Source organism: Indicator indicator, chromosome 14 (assembly GCF_027791375.1).
Source record: "Indicator indicator isolate 239-I01 chromosome 14, UM_Iind_1.1, whole genome shotgun sequence".
NCBI lineage: Eukaryota > Metazoa > Chordata > Aves > Piciformes > Indicatoridae > Indicator > Indicator indicator.
The window spans coordinates 7961618-7978239 of NC_072023.1; the positions used below are offsets into that span (position 1 = coordinate 7961618).

Below are 16622 nucleotides of genomic sequence, written 5' to 3' on the forward strand. Positions count from 1 at the left end.
GGGGGCTGCCAAGGGCTGTGTCCCATGTGGGGACACCCTCACACCTGGGGCAGTGTGGTCATGAGTGACAGTGGGCAAGGCTGATGTGTGGGACTCTGGCCAGGGAAGTGTGAACTTAATGAAGGGGGCAAGCAAACAGGGAAAATTGGCTCTCTCCCTTTTTTCCTAACAATGGACGTGTCCCCTCACACGTGGGAGAGGTCCAGAGGCTCCCACAGACAGTGCTCAGGCATTTATTATCAAAACCTTTAGCAAGGCTTCCTCCTCCCAGGCTATTCAGGTTTACCTAGAAACTGTAAATGGAAGCATCCACAAGGAAAAGCTGAACTCAAGGATATGTTAGTTCAAGCAAAACCATGGAATACCAGAAATCTCTCCATAAGAGAGGTTGCCAAGCCAGGATAGACTCATTTACTCATCATACCAGGAGAGAAACTTGAACAAAAATCATGGGAGCTGAGTATTGGGATGAGAAAGGTGGCTTCAGGGGGGCAGAGCATGCCCTGATACACTGTTTTAACCAGACTGGTTCACCTACTCTGAATATGGATCTCCTTCCAAATCCATGAAACTACCTAATCCACCTCTTCATGACACTAAGTCCTTCCTCCCTACCAGTGCAAATCAAGTACTGACAGTGAAGTGTAGGATTCAGGTCTACTTCAGTGCTCCTGAACAGACATCAGAAACTAGACTTGGGACAAGGGGCAGCTGCTCAGCTTCTTTTCTCCTTTTTAGTTTCTTACTGACTAACATTGGAATTCTTAAATTGGATAAAAATTAAAACACAATGAATCCATTCTTTGACAACAGCCAGAAACTCCTGCACTATATGTTAAGAAAACACAGAGTACCATTAAGCCCCTGCAAGAGGAGTTTCTCCTAACCAGGAACAAATTGGCAGCAGTCTAGAAACTGAAGAGTAATTCATGTCATCTATGAAGACCAGCCCTACCAAACCACATCTACACATCACTGCCCCTAAGAACAGGAGAAAAAAAAATAAATTCCAGAGAGGTCTCTCCAGCCTGCCCATTTTTACTCACCATTTCAAAGTAATTTGACAATAATCAGAGGAGTTATATCAGCCACAGAGCATACCAACTAGTTTTCCTTGCTCTAATCACCACCCCACAACCAGTACAGGATGTCCTGATGTTTTGTTATACCCTAGTTTTACAAGGCTGAAGGAATGTTGTTCCATCTACTACCCCAGGGAGACTGTTCCATCATTTACTAAATGTCAGTGTGATGAGCTGGCTTGGACATTTGTTGAATGTTTCTGACAAGCAGCAAATAGCAAAGAGAGAAGCAATAACTGTAAAATATGAACTTGTAGATGCAATAAATGTTGGTATAAAGGGAAATCATGCAGGCTAAAGGATATGAAAGTACTGATCCACAGGGCTGGTCTAGTTAGGAAACAGGGGATCATCTCCTGATCTACACAAGACAGACTTCATAAAGTATTGTCTGAACTATGAAGGAATATTGTAAGTAGGTACTGGAGAAGATAAACCAAGTTACTCAGCAATTGTCTCATTGGCTACTAATGGCAAAGAAGCTCAAGTCCAATGGGCCCTTGAAGAAATATATAATAAAGGCAGCCTGGAACATTCAGCTGGGACCAGCCTTTTCATCCTCATGCTGAAGAAGGGAGAAAAGCAAGCAGCACTAGATCCTCTGTGAGTATTTAAAAAAAAAAAAAAAAAAAAGAGTAAGCCTCTTAAAAGGATCATTCTGGAAAGCCACAAGCATCTAATATCTTGATTTTCTACACTGGATTTAAAAATAGGCACTTCCAAGTAGAAGCAGATATGAAGAACTGCAAAAACTATTTCAAGCAGAACAAAGCTTGAAAGGATGGATTTGGGCTTGTGCAGTGTCCCAGCAGTATCTGAAGGCCTAATACTGAAGATATTACATGGTATAATACACATGATGGGTTTGAATAAACTTGCCTATTTACAAGTGATAACTTGGTGATGGATCTAAGGATCAAAAATTACTCATAGCAGTGCAGTTTGCCCCAGAAGGAGTTTATTGCCCTCACAAGAAGTGTATAAGGTGGTGGGAAGCTGCCTTAACCTCACAAACAGGACAGGATGAGGGGCTGGGTGGATAAGTTAAAGCCAAATTCCAAGGTGATCTGGATGTGAGTAAAGTGGTTTGAGCTGCTGAGGTTAAGCACCTGGGCAGAAAAGCACTGTGAATATTAAACCTCTGCATTGCAACAAACAGGTAATTGTAATTCGTGTTTTGGTTTGGATTTTGTTTTGTCTTGTGTTGTGTTGTGCTGGTTTGGGTTTTTTTCTGTTGGTCAAGGCTTGGAAATCAAAGGGTGAGACACCAGGTTCCTGTGTCTCTGAGCGTGAGCAGCCTCCTGCAGTCTCACTTCTCACCCTGATGGCTGATGGGTGCCTTGGTCAATGGATGCTTTGGTCACTAAGCAGCTCGCTTGGGTCTGGTTTGTGAACAAGCGGAGCAGCAAGGAGCTGACAGACATGCCCAGGACTGCTCAAACACATGACACCTTCACACATCCTCTTGCCCAGCCAGATATTTCCTCAGAGAGTGGAGTTGTGATCTCCCATGCACCAGAATAAAAGCTTGAGAGGTCTCTATAAGCATTAGCTCTTGGCCAGGAGAGATTCATATGATGAAGTAGCTGAGGCAACAGAGGCTACACCTCTGTCATAAGATGGCATCACCCTGCAAATCCCAGATCTCCGTGGGCAGAGGGGTTTGGCTGGATACCATTCTATGAAAAATTGCGTTTCTGAGAGGAAAAACAACAGGAAAAAGAGGAAGAAAGGAGAGAAAATGATGGAACGAGGCACCAGTCTGAGATGTACTGATAACATGGCTTGAGGAAAACTGAAAGAGAGCAAAGGAAAATGCAAATGCCTGTGTGCTTTAGAGTTAAATGCTGGCTGGAAAAGACCTGGAGTTCATGGTATGGTCTGAATACTACTTTTTAAAGTCTTGTGCCAGGGAAACAGGATTCAGTGCACCCATGTTAAATAAACAGGCTGCACCACTCATGACCAATTTGTCTGACATCTCTTTCTAGTAGAAACAGCATGCAGGGTCATAAGCTTTTTCTAGCTACTTAGAGATAAAAAGGGATAGCATAATGTGAAGGATGTGTCATTAATAAGCTGCTACTAGAAACCCCAAGGCTGCAGGCAGCTCCCACTCTGCTGTGGGCTGTACAAACACAGCAGAGGCAGCCTAGAAGGGCTTAAATCTGCACACACAATAGCCAGAACATGAGACTGAATTCTCTACCTCCAGCTCAAATAGTCATCTGCTAAACTCTTAATTCATGCTGTCTCAAATAAACCAAAATGAACAATGGCTCTCCCCACTTGGTGCTCACATCTTTAAAATATCAGTGGGCAGTGTTCAGCTTGTCCTGGGCTTCAACCCTTAGTCATCTCTCTGCTATGTGATAAATTCATGGCTATCTTTAATCTATTTCCATGAGTCAATCCCTGCAGCCTCTTCATTCTCCTCTCCCCTAAGCTCCTGCCAGTATTTTTCTGGTATCGTAGCATCCAGTGCAGTTTTGCATTCTGGGATCAAATTAAGGTTTTCCCATGCTTGTGTCAGAAGCTAGCTAGGCTTTGAAAAATGGTTTAGTGCTTGATATGTGGGTGGGATCCAGACATCTGGGGCTTCAAATACTGGCTCAGACACTGTGTTGCCTCAAACAGGGAATTTAAGATACTCTTGGTCTCGAGATATCTTGTGATGGTTTTAAGACTGTCTTTGTAATCTCTCTTCACAAAGTTCGAGCAGAGAAAGTGAAAGAATGTAAATAAATCACTATTGGGTGTAGGAAAGCAAAATAATGATTATTCTAAACAATTCCATTGGAGAGAGAGAAATGTTTAAGAATCTCTACTCAAAACAAGGTTGGGGAGTTGGGCAGTTCTCAGCTTGCTTGCTGGGCTTCTGTCTGCTGCTTCTTTTCTGGCTGAAGATAACACACTGACCTTGACAAGCTAACAGCCTCTCTGCTTCTTGACTCTCTGCCTTCTGCCAGTAGGGTTTGGGGGGATTCCTTCTGGCTGGGGTGGAGGCCCCTTTGGGGAAGCAAAGGGAGCTTGGTTGTGCTTTTCTGTTGATTGTGATATTTGTAAATGTTGTGAATGGTGTATATTTGTATATATTCATTGCATTTCATCATAGATTGTAGATTTGCTTGTAAATACAGCTTTCATTTGCTTCCAGACTGAGCTAGCCTGGTCATTGTCAGTGTGTGTTGGGGGGATTTCAGCTCTCACACTGTTACATATCTCCATCCTGATAAAGCACAGGACAGTTCTTAGTGCCTTGCTTGAATCAGGCTCACCATCTCTTTGCTGCCTGAGACTACGTTCAGGACTAGACCTTACTAGGTTGATTCCAAACCTTCAGTGCAGTCAGCATCTCAGTAGTGGAGCAATCTCTTATTTTTGTGATCTGGGCAACCACATGGAGTGAATTGTTGGTGACATTCAGACCGATGGCATAGATCTGAGACGTGAATGTACAGCATGGACTCCTACGTGAAGTGCAGCGGAGCTACCAGTGCAGATCCACATCACAGAGTAGGCACAGCCTCTGTTTCCCAGCTATAAAATGAGGGCACACAATCTTTCTCTATGTCACAAGTCTGTCATTAGGATAAAGAGCATTGCTGACTCAGAGCTGCCTGCAAACTATTGGCGTGAAAGTCAAACCTGTGCCCACACCTGCTGTCTATGTCTGACCTACCTATCTCTTCTTATTGTCATGGCAAAGGAAAGACTCAGGCCATCCAAGCCCCCCCAGATGACTGAAGATGGGAGGTGGTGCCGTGTACACCCAGACTGTGCTCACGCATCTCTTAATTAATCTAGAAAGACTAGCAAGCTGATGGATTTGAATTGAGATGCTGGTGAGGTGACTGTGACATCCCCTGAGGGCACATTAAATTAACCAAATAGACTAAGGATTCAGTAAGCTAATGAAGAGAGAAATGAGTGAGAGAGAGAAATGAGGAAGATGGAAGAGACAGGATGGAAGAGAGAGAAGCAGATGGAAAAAGAAGACAGAATGAAAGAGAAAAACAGAAGGATAAAAGTGAGCAGGGAAGAGTTAAAACAGTGATTGGAAAGAGGTGAGAGGAAAATACGTAACAGAGTGAAAGTGATTAAGTACAGGAATAAGGAAGAAAAGACCCTGCAAGATCCTAAGGTTTTCTCCGAAGCCATGCTGGGACCATCTGTGCTGTGGCCTGGGGTCCAAATCACTCTATTCTCTGCCTCCACTGAGTTGCATCAACTGCTTAGCAAGGTTGTAACCTCCAGCAGGACTGACCAGTCCCTGCTTCTCATACTGTGCCTTCAGGTGCCTTACCTGCTCGTGGTGCTCGATGCCCATGCTGATTGTGTTCACTAGGATTGCTATCATGATCCCACGGTTGAAATATTTACTGTCCACAATCCCTCGAAGCTTGATCCTCACTTCTTGCCACATGTCACTGCAAAGCTTCAGCCGTCCGCCTTCTTCCACCTCCTCCTCTTCTTTCTCCAGCACTGAGGCACTATGGTCCTCCCTGCTGCCCTCTCCTTCCTCTTCACTGGCTCCACCATCCTCCTGGCCTGAGCCAGTGCTATCCAGGACAGAGAGCCTTTGGGATGCTTTGTGCTCCCCACTCTGACATCGGGGGCAGTTGGTGGGATCAGAGGTTGCTGTTACAGCAATGGGCTGGACCATGCCCTGAGGAGGGCAGTCAAGAGAGTTGTGCTGCTGGCAAAGCCCTGTGGAGAGAAAAGATCACACTTAATAGAGAAAGTTTTGAAAAATACATCCAAACTGAGCACCTGCTTGGCTTTGGGGTATTTAGACAGAGGGCTTTTTGGCTGTGAGGATGACTAAACAATGGTGCATCATCTCAAGGCCAGCAATAAAAGCCATTGCCATTGGGGGCTCTACACTGACTGGCTGTGTCACCAAAAGGCACAGTACTGCTCAATAAGGGTTTACATCCATCAGAGGAAGAACTGTTTTGTTTGATGTAGGGATCACAGCTTGAGACTCAGTAGCTTGTGTTAAGTGGGAACTGTTGGGAAAAAAAAAAAAAACAAACATCACAAGGGCTGCTTTTGGCCTGAACAGCTATGAGTGGGGTCTGAGAACACACATACGGAGCTGAACTCTCTAAATTAGGGAAACCATATTAGCAAAGCATCTCAAGAAGCTAGAAAAAGTAGCACAAGAACAGTTCCTCCTGGGACACAGTTCCCCCTAATACTTACCTCTCTTAGACTCCTGCCATTCCCCTCCTATGCCAGACCTGAAGCCCTTCACAAGCTGAAGTCAGTGTTACCCCATTATGGTCTCTGGGTTTCAGACCTCAGTTTCCCATGTAACAGAATCATAGAATGGTCCAGGCCAGAAGGGGCCTCCAAAGGTCATCTAGTGTGACCTCCCTGCAGTCAGCAGGGACATCCCCAACTAGACCAAGCTGCCCAGGTAAGCCTCACCTTGAATATCTCCAGCAAAAGGGCCTCAACCACCTCCCTGGGCAACCTGTTCCAGTATTCCCCCACCCTCACAGTGAAGAACTTCTTCCTGATATCCAATCTAAATCTGCCCTTCTCTAGTTTGAAGCCACTGCTCCTTGTCCTGTCACTGCAGGCCCTTGTAAACAGTTTCTCCCATCCTTCCCGTAGGTCCCCCTCAGGTACTGCTATGGTCACCCCTGGTTTGTTCCAGTTCTTGCTGGTTGTCCCCACCTCGCTGGTCTGGCACACTGGCCACAGCCCCATGCTCCATGGCCAACGTCAACTCTAGTTCTGTGCTCTGTAGGCACAGGACCTTTGGCAAGGCAGCACACGGGGATGCTCGCAGTGACTGTCACGTTTCCACTGCTGGCACTTCCAGCTTTACCCACACAATCCTTACTGTAGTGCCTCTGGCTTTTCCCGCTCTTGCCTAGCTTGGCAGCGCTGGGCTGCACGTGGCCCTGGCGCCGGCTCTGGATGCTGTTGTAGAGCCCAAGGGTGCGGCGCTTGGCTTTGCGTATGATGTGGCAGACGTATTGGAAGATCTCCTCGTAGCAGTCCCCTGGCTCCATGTAGCTGGCGACGGTGCTGGAGGAGAGGTACCGGGCCCGCTGCTCCTGCATCAGCTGGTGCTCTCTCTGCTTGGTCTCTGAGAACTGGGTGGCGATGACCACCAGGCACAGGTTAATCATGAAGAAGGAACCAACCTAGACACAAAGGAGAAGGAGGGACGGTCAGTGTCTACCAGACGAAGGACATGCAGGAGGGGGAAAGAACAAAGAGGAGAGGAAAGTGACTGGAGGTAGACAGAGGACTAGGAACCAGTCTGCGTATGAAGATGAATCACAGAATCAACCAGCAGTGTGCTCAGGTGGCCAAGAAGGCCAATGGCATCCTGGCCTGGATCAGGAATGAGGTGGCCAGCAGCGCTAGGGAAGTCATTCTGCCCTGGACTCAGCACTGGTTAGGTCACACCTTGAGTACTGTGTCCAGCTCTGGGCTCCTCAATTCAAGAAAGATGTTGAGATGCTTGAAAGTGTCCAGAGAAGGGCAACAAAGCTGTGAGGGGTCTGGAGCACAGCCCTGTGAGGAGCAGTTGAGGGAGCTGAGGGTGTTTAGTCTGGAGAAGAGGAGGCTCGGGGGTGATCTTATTGCTCTCTACAATTACCTGAAGGGAGGTAGTAGCCAGCTGGGGGTTGGTCTCTTCTCCCAGGCAACCAGCAACAGAACAAGAAGACACAGTCTCAAGCTGTGCAGGGGGAAGTTTAGGCTTAAGCTTAGAAAGAAGTTCTTCCCAGAAAGATTGCCCGTTGGAATGGGCTGCCCAGGGAGGTGGTGGGGTCAGCGTCCCTGGAGGTGTTTAAGAAGAGACTGGATGAGGCACTTAGTGCCAATGAAATTTCAGAATAAGCCATGGCAGACTAAGCATGTGTTTGAGAACTCATTCACTGTGATTTCTATGCAGAATTCAGAGCTCTGAACAGAAATTCAGGAAACATAAGCACTGCTTTTGGCAGGCTTTGGGGCCTTTAGCATGTCACTTAGAAGTTATCTGCAAAGGCTTTGATGAAAACTGGACTTCTTTCTTTCCCCCTCCTTTGTGTTAAACAGAAAGTGGGAGACAGAGGACTCATCTGGTCATTCGGTTTCTTTCTCCTCTGGTTGCTCTTTTACTACTGGGAAAATAATTTGCTGTCATTTATGGTCTTCAGCTGTTGGAGGACATGCCAGTATCTCTGGACTATTTTATTTATTTCTATCATTTACACCTCAATTCACCACCATACAGTGTGATGGCACTTTGCTGAAATGAATGAGCTCTTGAAATCAAACAGGAGTTCACAGAAACTATTGACTTGGAGGAGGACACTAAATAGTCTGTCAAAACAGTTCTTCCTTAACTCATTTTCTCTTCTTCTGGTACTAGACACACTTATGTTAGCTCTTCTTGTCCTGCAGCCTAGCTAGGCTTTCCATTTCAAACACAAACCCAAGCATAACCCATTCCCCCAGTTTCTTATAAACAAAATGCCCAAGTTTTCCCTGTCTCCCTACAGAAGCCAAAAAGCCTGTCAGGCTTATTTTACACCTTCCCATGTTTCCGTTAAACTTCCTTTGCCTGAGTTTTCCTATCTGTAAAAATGAAGCAAATTTTTCTTGGTGCTGAGAGATCTGAAGGTAAAACTCTGACTCAGTGTTACGTACGACGAAATTACAGCTTAATCTCCACTAGGAGATCTGTTCATGACACTTAGAATAAAACCTGGGCTTCGATATGATGAGAATTTAATACATAACAGGGCTGATAATCACCTTCAAGATCATTCTCAAAGGCTGTGATGCCTTGATTGCTGCCTACTTCCCACAGAGCTGCAAAGTGGTGATACAGCACTGATAAAATGTAGAGTCTGAACTGTGATTAAGGACCACAGGTCTGCACTGCTCTGAAATGGACACTGCAGCGCAGCCCCCAGAGGGAGAGGAAGCACCAGGTCACTACTTCTCCTGGACCAGAGAGTATCCCTGTTAAGGGACCTCACACCATGTTCCTCCTGTATGGGCCCACACAGGATCCAGTTTCCTCTCCTTGCCAAGCAAACAGCTCTGACGCATAGCTAGACCCAGTCCTGCTCTTATCTTCTTATGTGTCCTCCCCTATGTCACCCTTCTAGCAAAGGGGAGAGGGCAAGCACAGATGATGATAACTGGAGTCCAAGCCCCACACATAGAAAAGGAAAAGGTTTTATCAGCAAGCACTCCAGTTTGGTTTACCTATGCAAGCAGCCTAGCAACTTCCCTCACCATCTTGCCCCCTTGGTTGTTCCTTTCTCTTGCACACAGGTGCCCAGCAACCCTTTCTGGAGGCTTAATACAATGGCTGTCAGTATTCCAAAAGGGAAGTGTCCCTGCTAGCATCTGAATAAGCCTTTGAAACATAAAGCCCTTCCCAACCAGATTCAACATAAGGACAACAAATAATCTCAAAAGAGAGACTTCTTGTTTTTTTACTCTCTTCTCAGCACTCTTCAAAGTTGTTCTAATTCTGTTTCCCTTCATCATCAAACCCTTCTCTTCCCTTTCCTACCTCCCCTGTTTCAGCCTATTTTCCTTTCAGCTTCTCTGTGTGGCCTTGAAAATTGTAATGATGCCTCATTTGGATTCCTTCACCTTCCCCCATGATTTTCCCTATTCCATTCTTCTCCAATGCACTTTCCTGCTTTCTTTCTCGTCAGCATCACATGACATTCACTTGCCCATTCATAGAATCATTAAGGCTGGCAAAGACCTTTAAGGTCATCGAGTCCAACCATAACCCAGCTACCACAACTACTAACCTATATCCTGAAGCATCACATCTACACTCTTCTGAAACACTCCCAGGGATGGCAACTCCACCACCTTCCTGGGCAGCCTGTTCCAACCCCTCAACACTACTTTCAGGAAAGAAATTATTCCTAATAGCCATTTATCTCCTTCAGTTTGTCCTGGGTGATGCAGGGTTGGGAGTTGGACAAGAGCTGCGCATGCTAGTCATAGCACTGTTGGGTGTTGTAGCCTCCAAAAACTTCACAAACAAGTAATTCAGACCTGAAACACCTTCTCTTTAGGCTACAAGCAGAGGAGCTGGGGGCAGCAAGATGCCCTCAGCAAGGTCATACTGTCAGCCTAGGGTTGAATTCAGAGTGGTGTTCAGTTTCCACATCATCAAACCCTGTCCTAACATGCATTGTTTGCTGTGATCTCCCACCAGATGATCGAAGAGGAGCGGAGTGAGAGAGCTGGATATGGCAACTAACTAGCTAGGAACATGAAATGCAGAACAAAGGAGCTTGTTTAATCCTTGAGACAACAGACAAGTCCATAAACTCTGCCGAGCTTGATGCCATCTCCCAACTAGCAGAAGGACTGCAAGGGTTCCGGATGGTTCATAACTGAGTGAACCATCTCAGCTAGCTGAGTGGGGAGATCAAAAATATCTGACATGGAGTCAGACAAAGCATCTGACAGAGGCAAAATGACATATCATTGGTTCAGAACCCTAACACAGGAGTCCCATTCAGCCCTGAGACTAAGCTATACTTTAATTAAACAGACCCTGGCCTTATTGAGCCCAAGGTTTGATCCCTGTCTCTATAATATCTAATAAAATCTGACTGGTAGTGGAGATTCTGACTTACTTGCTCATTATTTTTATTGGTTCTGCTTAGATAGTCAGCTTGTCTTCTGAAGTCCACATATGTAAGCACAGATGATTTCAAGGGAGCCACTGAGTGCTGCCAGATTCATCCACCAGGTAGATGCTAGTTCAGAACTCTAGTCCAGGAGCAATACCAGTGGCCAAGTAGTTGGAGAGGTGGCAAAGAGACAGTGGACCTCAAGCAGGAAGACCCAAAGGAAACACTGACCCAAGAGGTGAAAGCAGTCCTTCCTACACATCACCTCCCTGGTCTCTGGCAACAGGGGAATCTATTTACAATTTTCTGGATACCAGATTGTTCTGCAAGGCCACCTGGAATATCAGTGTCAACCAGCACTCTTCCCCTCAGGGAAACACATCTATGCAGGAATCCTAACCATGCTGCAATACATCTAGGTGGTGGACCCTGATCCCGTCAGATGAGCAGTAGCAGGTAATGCCCTTGAATATATCTCTGTGAGAGAAGGAGAAGTCAGGGATGAAAGCAGAGCTCTAAAGAAGAGGCTGTACTGATCTAGCCCCAGAAGGGTAAGTCTGAGCCAAAGCTCGGATATATGTGGAAAAGCAAAGAGTCAGGGCTTGAAGCATGACTGTCAGCAATTGTGCTTAGAAAGCCAGGCCTTTCAACTGTGGAGAAGCAGGGAAGGATAAAGGCTGGAAGGACTTTGCTTCATGAGACTTGAAGAGGGATTATAATTTCTGTAAGACGACTCAGAAGGAAAATGGAACCAAGTGACAGCCAGTTCAGACTGTGATGTTGCAATGTGCTGCAAAAGATGCATTACACATGCAAAGAAGGTGACAGAAAGGCTAAATACTTTCTTGGTGTAACTCCATCAAAGGCAAAGGAAATATCCTGTGTAGGATATGGCTCTTTTGTTCTGGGCAGTCACCAGTATAAACTGAGGTTCATGTTCTTCTGTATTTGATGGCAATAAACCTACATGGCTTCTGCAAATGAGGAGGGAGTGTCTAGAAATGTCAATGACACTCTGCAGTAAAATCTCAGGTGAAGTGTTTAATTGAGGGTTTTCAGCACATGCAAATTCAGAGACAAAGTTGGAACAGGTGGGAATCCACATGAGGTGAGAGAGCACTGGAAGAACAGCTCCACTTGGGAATCAGAAATATGATGACAGAATTTATGTAGCTTGGAGCAAAGGGTGAGGGGCAGTTTTTGGAACTGGCCCACAGGTGACAGGCATGCCCAGGCCAATGGTTAAACACTGACTCCACAATCCTTCCTGGCTCTGAGACAAGGAGTAAATTCAATGTTGAACTGTGCAAGTATGAGTATCCTGACCATGCTGCTCAAAACGGAAATGCAAGTAGGGACTAAACATCTACTGCATGGTGGGAGATCTGAACAAACGTTGTTTTCTGAACTCACAAAAAGTAGTGGATGCTCAGTTTGGGAACAGAGCTGAGGGGAACTCCCCCCTCATCCTGTGCAGTCATACCTCTACGGTGGACACAAAGTAGATCACAGAAACAAGGAAAATAGTCTTCACTTTGAGTGTGACAGAGCACTGGAACAGCTGTTCCAGTGGAACAGAGGTTATGGAGTCTCCATCTCAGGAGGCATTTAAAACCTGCCTGGACATGTTCCTGAGTGATTTACTGTAGGGGATCCTGCTCTAGCATCGTATTTGGACTACATGATCTTCAGAGGTCCATTTCAACCCCTACCATTCTCTGTGTGTGTCTATGCACATTGTTTCTCCTTGGTAATCTCCAGCCTCAAAGTAAAAGAAGTGCTCTTTAAGGAGCATTTCACCTCTGCTGTCTTGGCTAATGCTTCAGCCCACAGGTAAAAGGTCATCTTTCCCTTGTGAGGCCAGAAAGTAGGGAGAGATCAAGGATACCACAAAGACTCATCTTTTTCATAAGTTCTCTGACCTGAATGGACCAATAGATTATCTTTTTGTGCCACTCCCCATACATACAGGTCACAGGATTTCTCTTAGAAATTGGATTAGGGTTTGTTTGCTCCCAAGTCACTACATGTCAGTTTGAATTTAAACCAGATCCTGTCCCACGTGAGTCTGTTAAGGTCACGAGGTGATTGCTTCCTGAGATCCTATTTGTAGGAGGGCACAGCCAAACAGGACAAGTAGCAGTTGAAGAGCAGAGTCTTAGCCAGATCTGTTTAGTAGCCCACCCAAATGCATGTATGCTTTAGAAATGCACACTGAGGTCCTTCCTGGCTAAGTGACCTGGAGCTAAACTATACCTGCCATGTAAATATTTAATCCTTCCCATAATTTATCCTATGTCTTTCCTTCCTACTCTCTGCTTTTGTTCCCATGTGGGCAAAGTGCAAAAGCCTTCATAAAGCCCAAATCCTTCCTTCCTAGAAACAGGAGATCCTCTCCATGAAAATGCATTTATGTGTGGGAAGCTTGAGGAATGGAAAAAGCAATGGCACCATGTTTCTCACCTCTCTTTCCAACCAGTGACAACAAATGTCCTTACAGAGAAGCAAACTTCAAACTTCACTTGTATGAAGAAATCCACAGAGCTTCAAAGCTGCTCATTAAGTTCTCATCACGGACACACTTCCCTCTTTCTGTCCCTGCCAACCACAAGTGATCTCACACAGCCACTTTATGTTGGATTGCTGACACTTTCAGAGCAGCAGATCGTTTTTATTCATGGTGTGGAAGTAATTCAGTGTGACAGCCCCTGAATCTGATGAAATCTGAATCTCAGACCCTGGATCTGAGAGATGCAGGTGCTGCCAAAAGCCATAAAACGTGGCTTAAGAATGACTCAAGAGCTTAAAATGCATAAAGAGACCAAGTAGGAAGGCAATGTAGAAATGGTTTTCTGTGCTTTTGGGCCTACTGGTTTAGGCATTTTACTTTGAGATGAGATCTGTAAGTGAGAATATTGTGATACAACAGGTATGCACATCTCCAGGAGTCAATCTTGAGCATGTTTTTTGAGTGAGAGATTATGACCTGGTTGAGAACTCCACCATCTTGCCTGCAAGCTTTGGTGAAAATCAACTAGGTGGGTCCTGAGATTCCTAGAAGAAATCCAAGTAACCAAACACTTGTTTTATGTAGGCTTTTAGCTTGCAATGCTGACAGTCATCAAGTCTAATACTTACAATTATCAGCAAGATAAAGTAGATAAAGTTGTAGAAGGAATGGGCATCCATCACGTAGTACATGATCTCCACCCACCCTTCCAGTGTGATCACCTGCAAAGACAAACAACAAGAGAAACAAGAGGGAAGTGGGCTTCCAGAGTTTACTCCTGGGTTACTGGCAGGGCCATTGTAACCCAAGCAAGGCAAAAACCCAATTCATTGCAAGGAGGCCAAATTTCCATTCCAGGAAATCAGCATGGTACTGCTTGGTGACTCTGGCATATTGTCAAAGCCTGTGAGATCATGCTAGCCCACAGCAGGAATATTTCATTAAAATAGTTCATTTCCCTGGATCACAGCAGGGGGAAACCTGCAGCAGGTTTCTGTGCCCCTTGGACTGGACACTGCGTACAGCCGGTGGAAAAAGCAAAAAGGAAGGGAATTCAGCTGGGAATTAAACAAAAATAAAACAGAGTCCTTTGCTTTAGTGATCTGGATTGAAGGGGAAACTGTTACAAGTCAGCCTGAGGGGTGTAGCTTATTTCAGCAAGGGCCTGGAACAGCTCTGTGTCCCTTCCTATCATCAGGAGCAGCATGCACGGACTGCACGCTGTCTCTCGTGCCAGAGTAGTTACAAAGCCCTTTTCTCTCCGCAGCTGTATCACACCCTGCAGAAACCATCACGGGAGCACAGAAACACTGAGTTAGAACAAAGAAAAAAAAGCTTGAGCCTTCTTAGAAGGCTGGCTTGGTCTCACCTGAAATATCACAATCCAGGCATAGCCGATGTTGTCAAAGTTGATGGCACCCTTGTGCGGGTTGGCGTTGCCCGTGCGGCACACGTTGTAGTACTGGTTCCAGTTCACACACATGCCGCTGATGTTGAACTCTTGCCGGACAGAGTTGTAGTAGTAGTAATCATCCTTGTCCAAACAACACTCGTGGCCCCGCTCCTTCAGTGGGGGTATCTCGTGACAGCCCATAATTCCATTGTCTCCTGACAGCGAGCAGATAAAGGGCATCTCGTCATCTTCCTCGGGCTGGTAATAAGGGGGTAGGACGATGTCACCTTGTCTGCAAGGATGAAAAACCACAGTCATCGAGTTCCTGTAAAAGTCACTTTGCTATCAGCAACACTGAGGGAGATGGGGAGCTCCCATCCTGACACAGAAACTGCATTGGGTAAGGGATTTCCAGGTTTATTGCCTCAGGAAATGAGAAGGGAAGACAGAGTTCCTGAAAAACAGGGTATGGCCAGGTTGAGCCCCCAGTTTTCAGAGCTTTGTCTGCCATCAGATCACCCCAAGCCAAATGACACATTCTGCTCACATGGAGCTGAAGGAAACCTGGAATCTGCATTTGGATCACTCTCCCCATTAGCATCAAAGCTAAATCAGATGCAGTGATACTAAAGAAGTTCTTCTTCAGGCTTTCCTGTGATGTGCTCCTGTCATTAAGCGTTGATGGACATGTTTTATAACATTTGGCAGTGAACCTTCTGTACTTCTAAAAATAAAATAAAATAAAATAAAAAATTAAAATTCCACTTCATGCATAATTAAGGTTGCATGGCTAAGCCTTAAAATCAGGAAACACAAAGTTAAAACTGACTTAACCTTAACTTGGACTCCTCCTTGACAGCTGACAATAAGGGTGCAGTGTTTCATGACAAGTTCACATGCTTTTTCTTCCAAATAATGCAAGCATCTTCCAAATGCATGAATAATTAAAATCATCTGTGCCTGCCTAGCTGGAGATGAGCTAATGATCAGGAAAGCAAGAGGTGGAGGTTTAAGAATTCCCATTAAACTTTATCTGCTGCACTCCTTGCAGCGCTGCAATCCATAGCTTTCACGTTGCATGAGTGCAGACTTTTTCAGTAAGTGTCACTGGAAGAGGATAGGTGCTGATGAAAAAGAAAAGGAAGTCTCTGCAGACAAACTAAGCAGGACTGAACCACAAAGATCTGTCGTAACACATCCGCATCACTGCTGAACTGGGTGCCTGCAGAATTCATCTCTCTAGTAACGGTCAGCAGAAGATTTTTCCAGTATCTGTCACTTTGCAGGCTGTGGCCCCAATTCACTTCTCAGTCACATCAGCTCTGCACAGATGCAATTAGAGTCACTAAAGTACTTCTACCTGTGATTTACATAAAGGACAACCATTCTAAATGTTATATATTCCTTGGAGAAAGCCAAAATACAGCAGAAGGCTGCTGCACATAGCTTCTGCTCTCTGCTGCTTTGCAGATTGTATTTTCACACCTTTATCTCTTTTTTCCCAATTTGAGATGATCTAAAGCTTCATTACTGTTTAATCATTCTAAACTGATCTTCAACTGTAGTTTGTTCTAAGCAGCCTAAACTGATAGGATGTCTGGGATTAGTAGATACTTTTAAGAAGACATTTTAAAGCCTGAGACCTGCTAAAGCCAGAAAGTCAGCAGGAGGAGTTGTGCCCTGGGACTGGGGGTAATTGGAGAATTCCTAGCAAGTAGGAGATTTTCCACACCACTGCCTCCAGGAAGGAGAAGACTCATGCTCTGCAGGCTCCTCTTTGACTCCCCAGAATAAACCTCAGATACCTGTAATTGACCACTCTGTAGCTCCAGGCTCTCTTTGCCACAACTGTGCCATGTTTCCCCATGTTTTTTTTGTCCCATTCAAGCAACCATACTTCACTTTCACTTCTACTAGCCCAGCTGTGGGACACCTCTCCAAAAAGCTCTCCATCCTATTTTCATGGAACCTGCCATGTACAGCTCTACTCCTGACATTTGCCAATT

At 45.4% G+C, this 16622-nt stretch overlaps 1 protein-coding gene across 1 annotated transcript in view; it reads right to left on the minus strand.

The window, feature by feature from the left end:
- Positions 1 to 16622, minus strand: part of CACNA1I (calcium voltage-gated channel subunit alpha1 I) — a 166041-nt gene that overhangs the window by 38198 nt on the left and 111221 nt on the right. The window contains exons 6-9 of the mRNA XM_054386678.1: positions 14593 to 14908; positions 13853 to 13945; positions 6940 to 7246; positions 5389 to 5792 (exon numbers count right to left, since the gene is read on the minus strand). Of these exons, the coding sequence (XP_054242653.1) occupies positions 5389 to 5792; positions 6940 to 7246; positions 13853 to 13945; positions 14593 to 14908 (1120 nt within the window). The remainder of the gene's footprint in view (positions 1 to 5388; positions 5793 to 6939; positions 7247 to 13852; positions 13946 to 14592; positions 14909 to 16622) is intronic.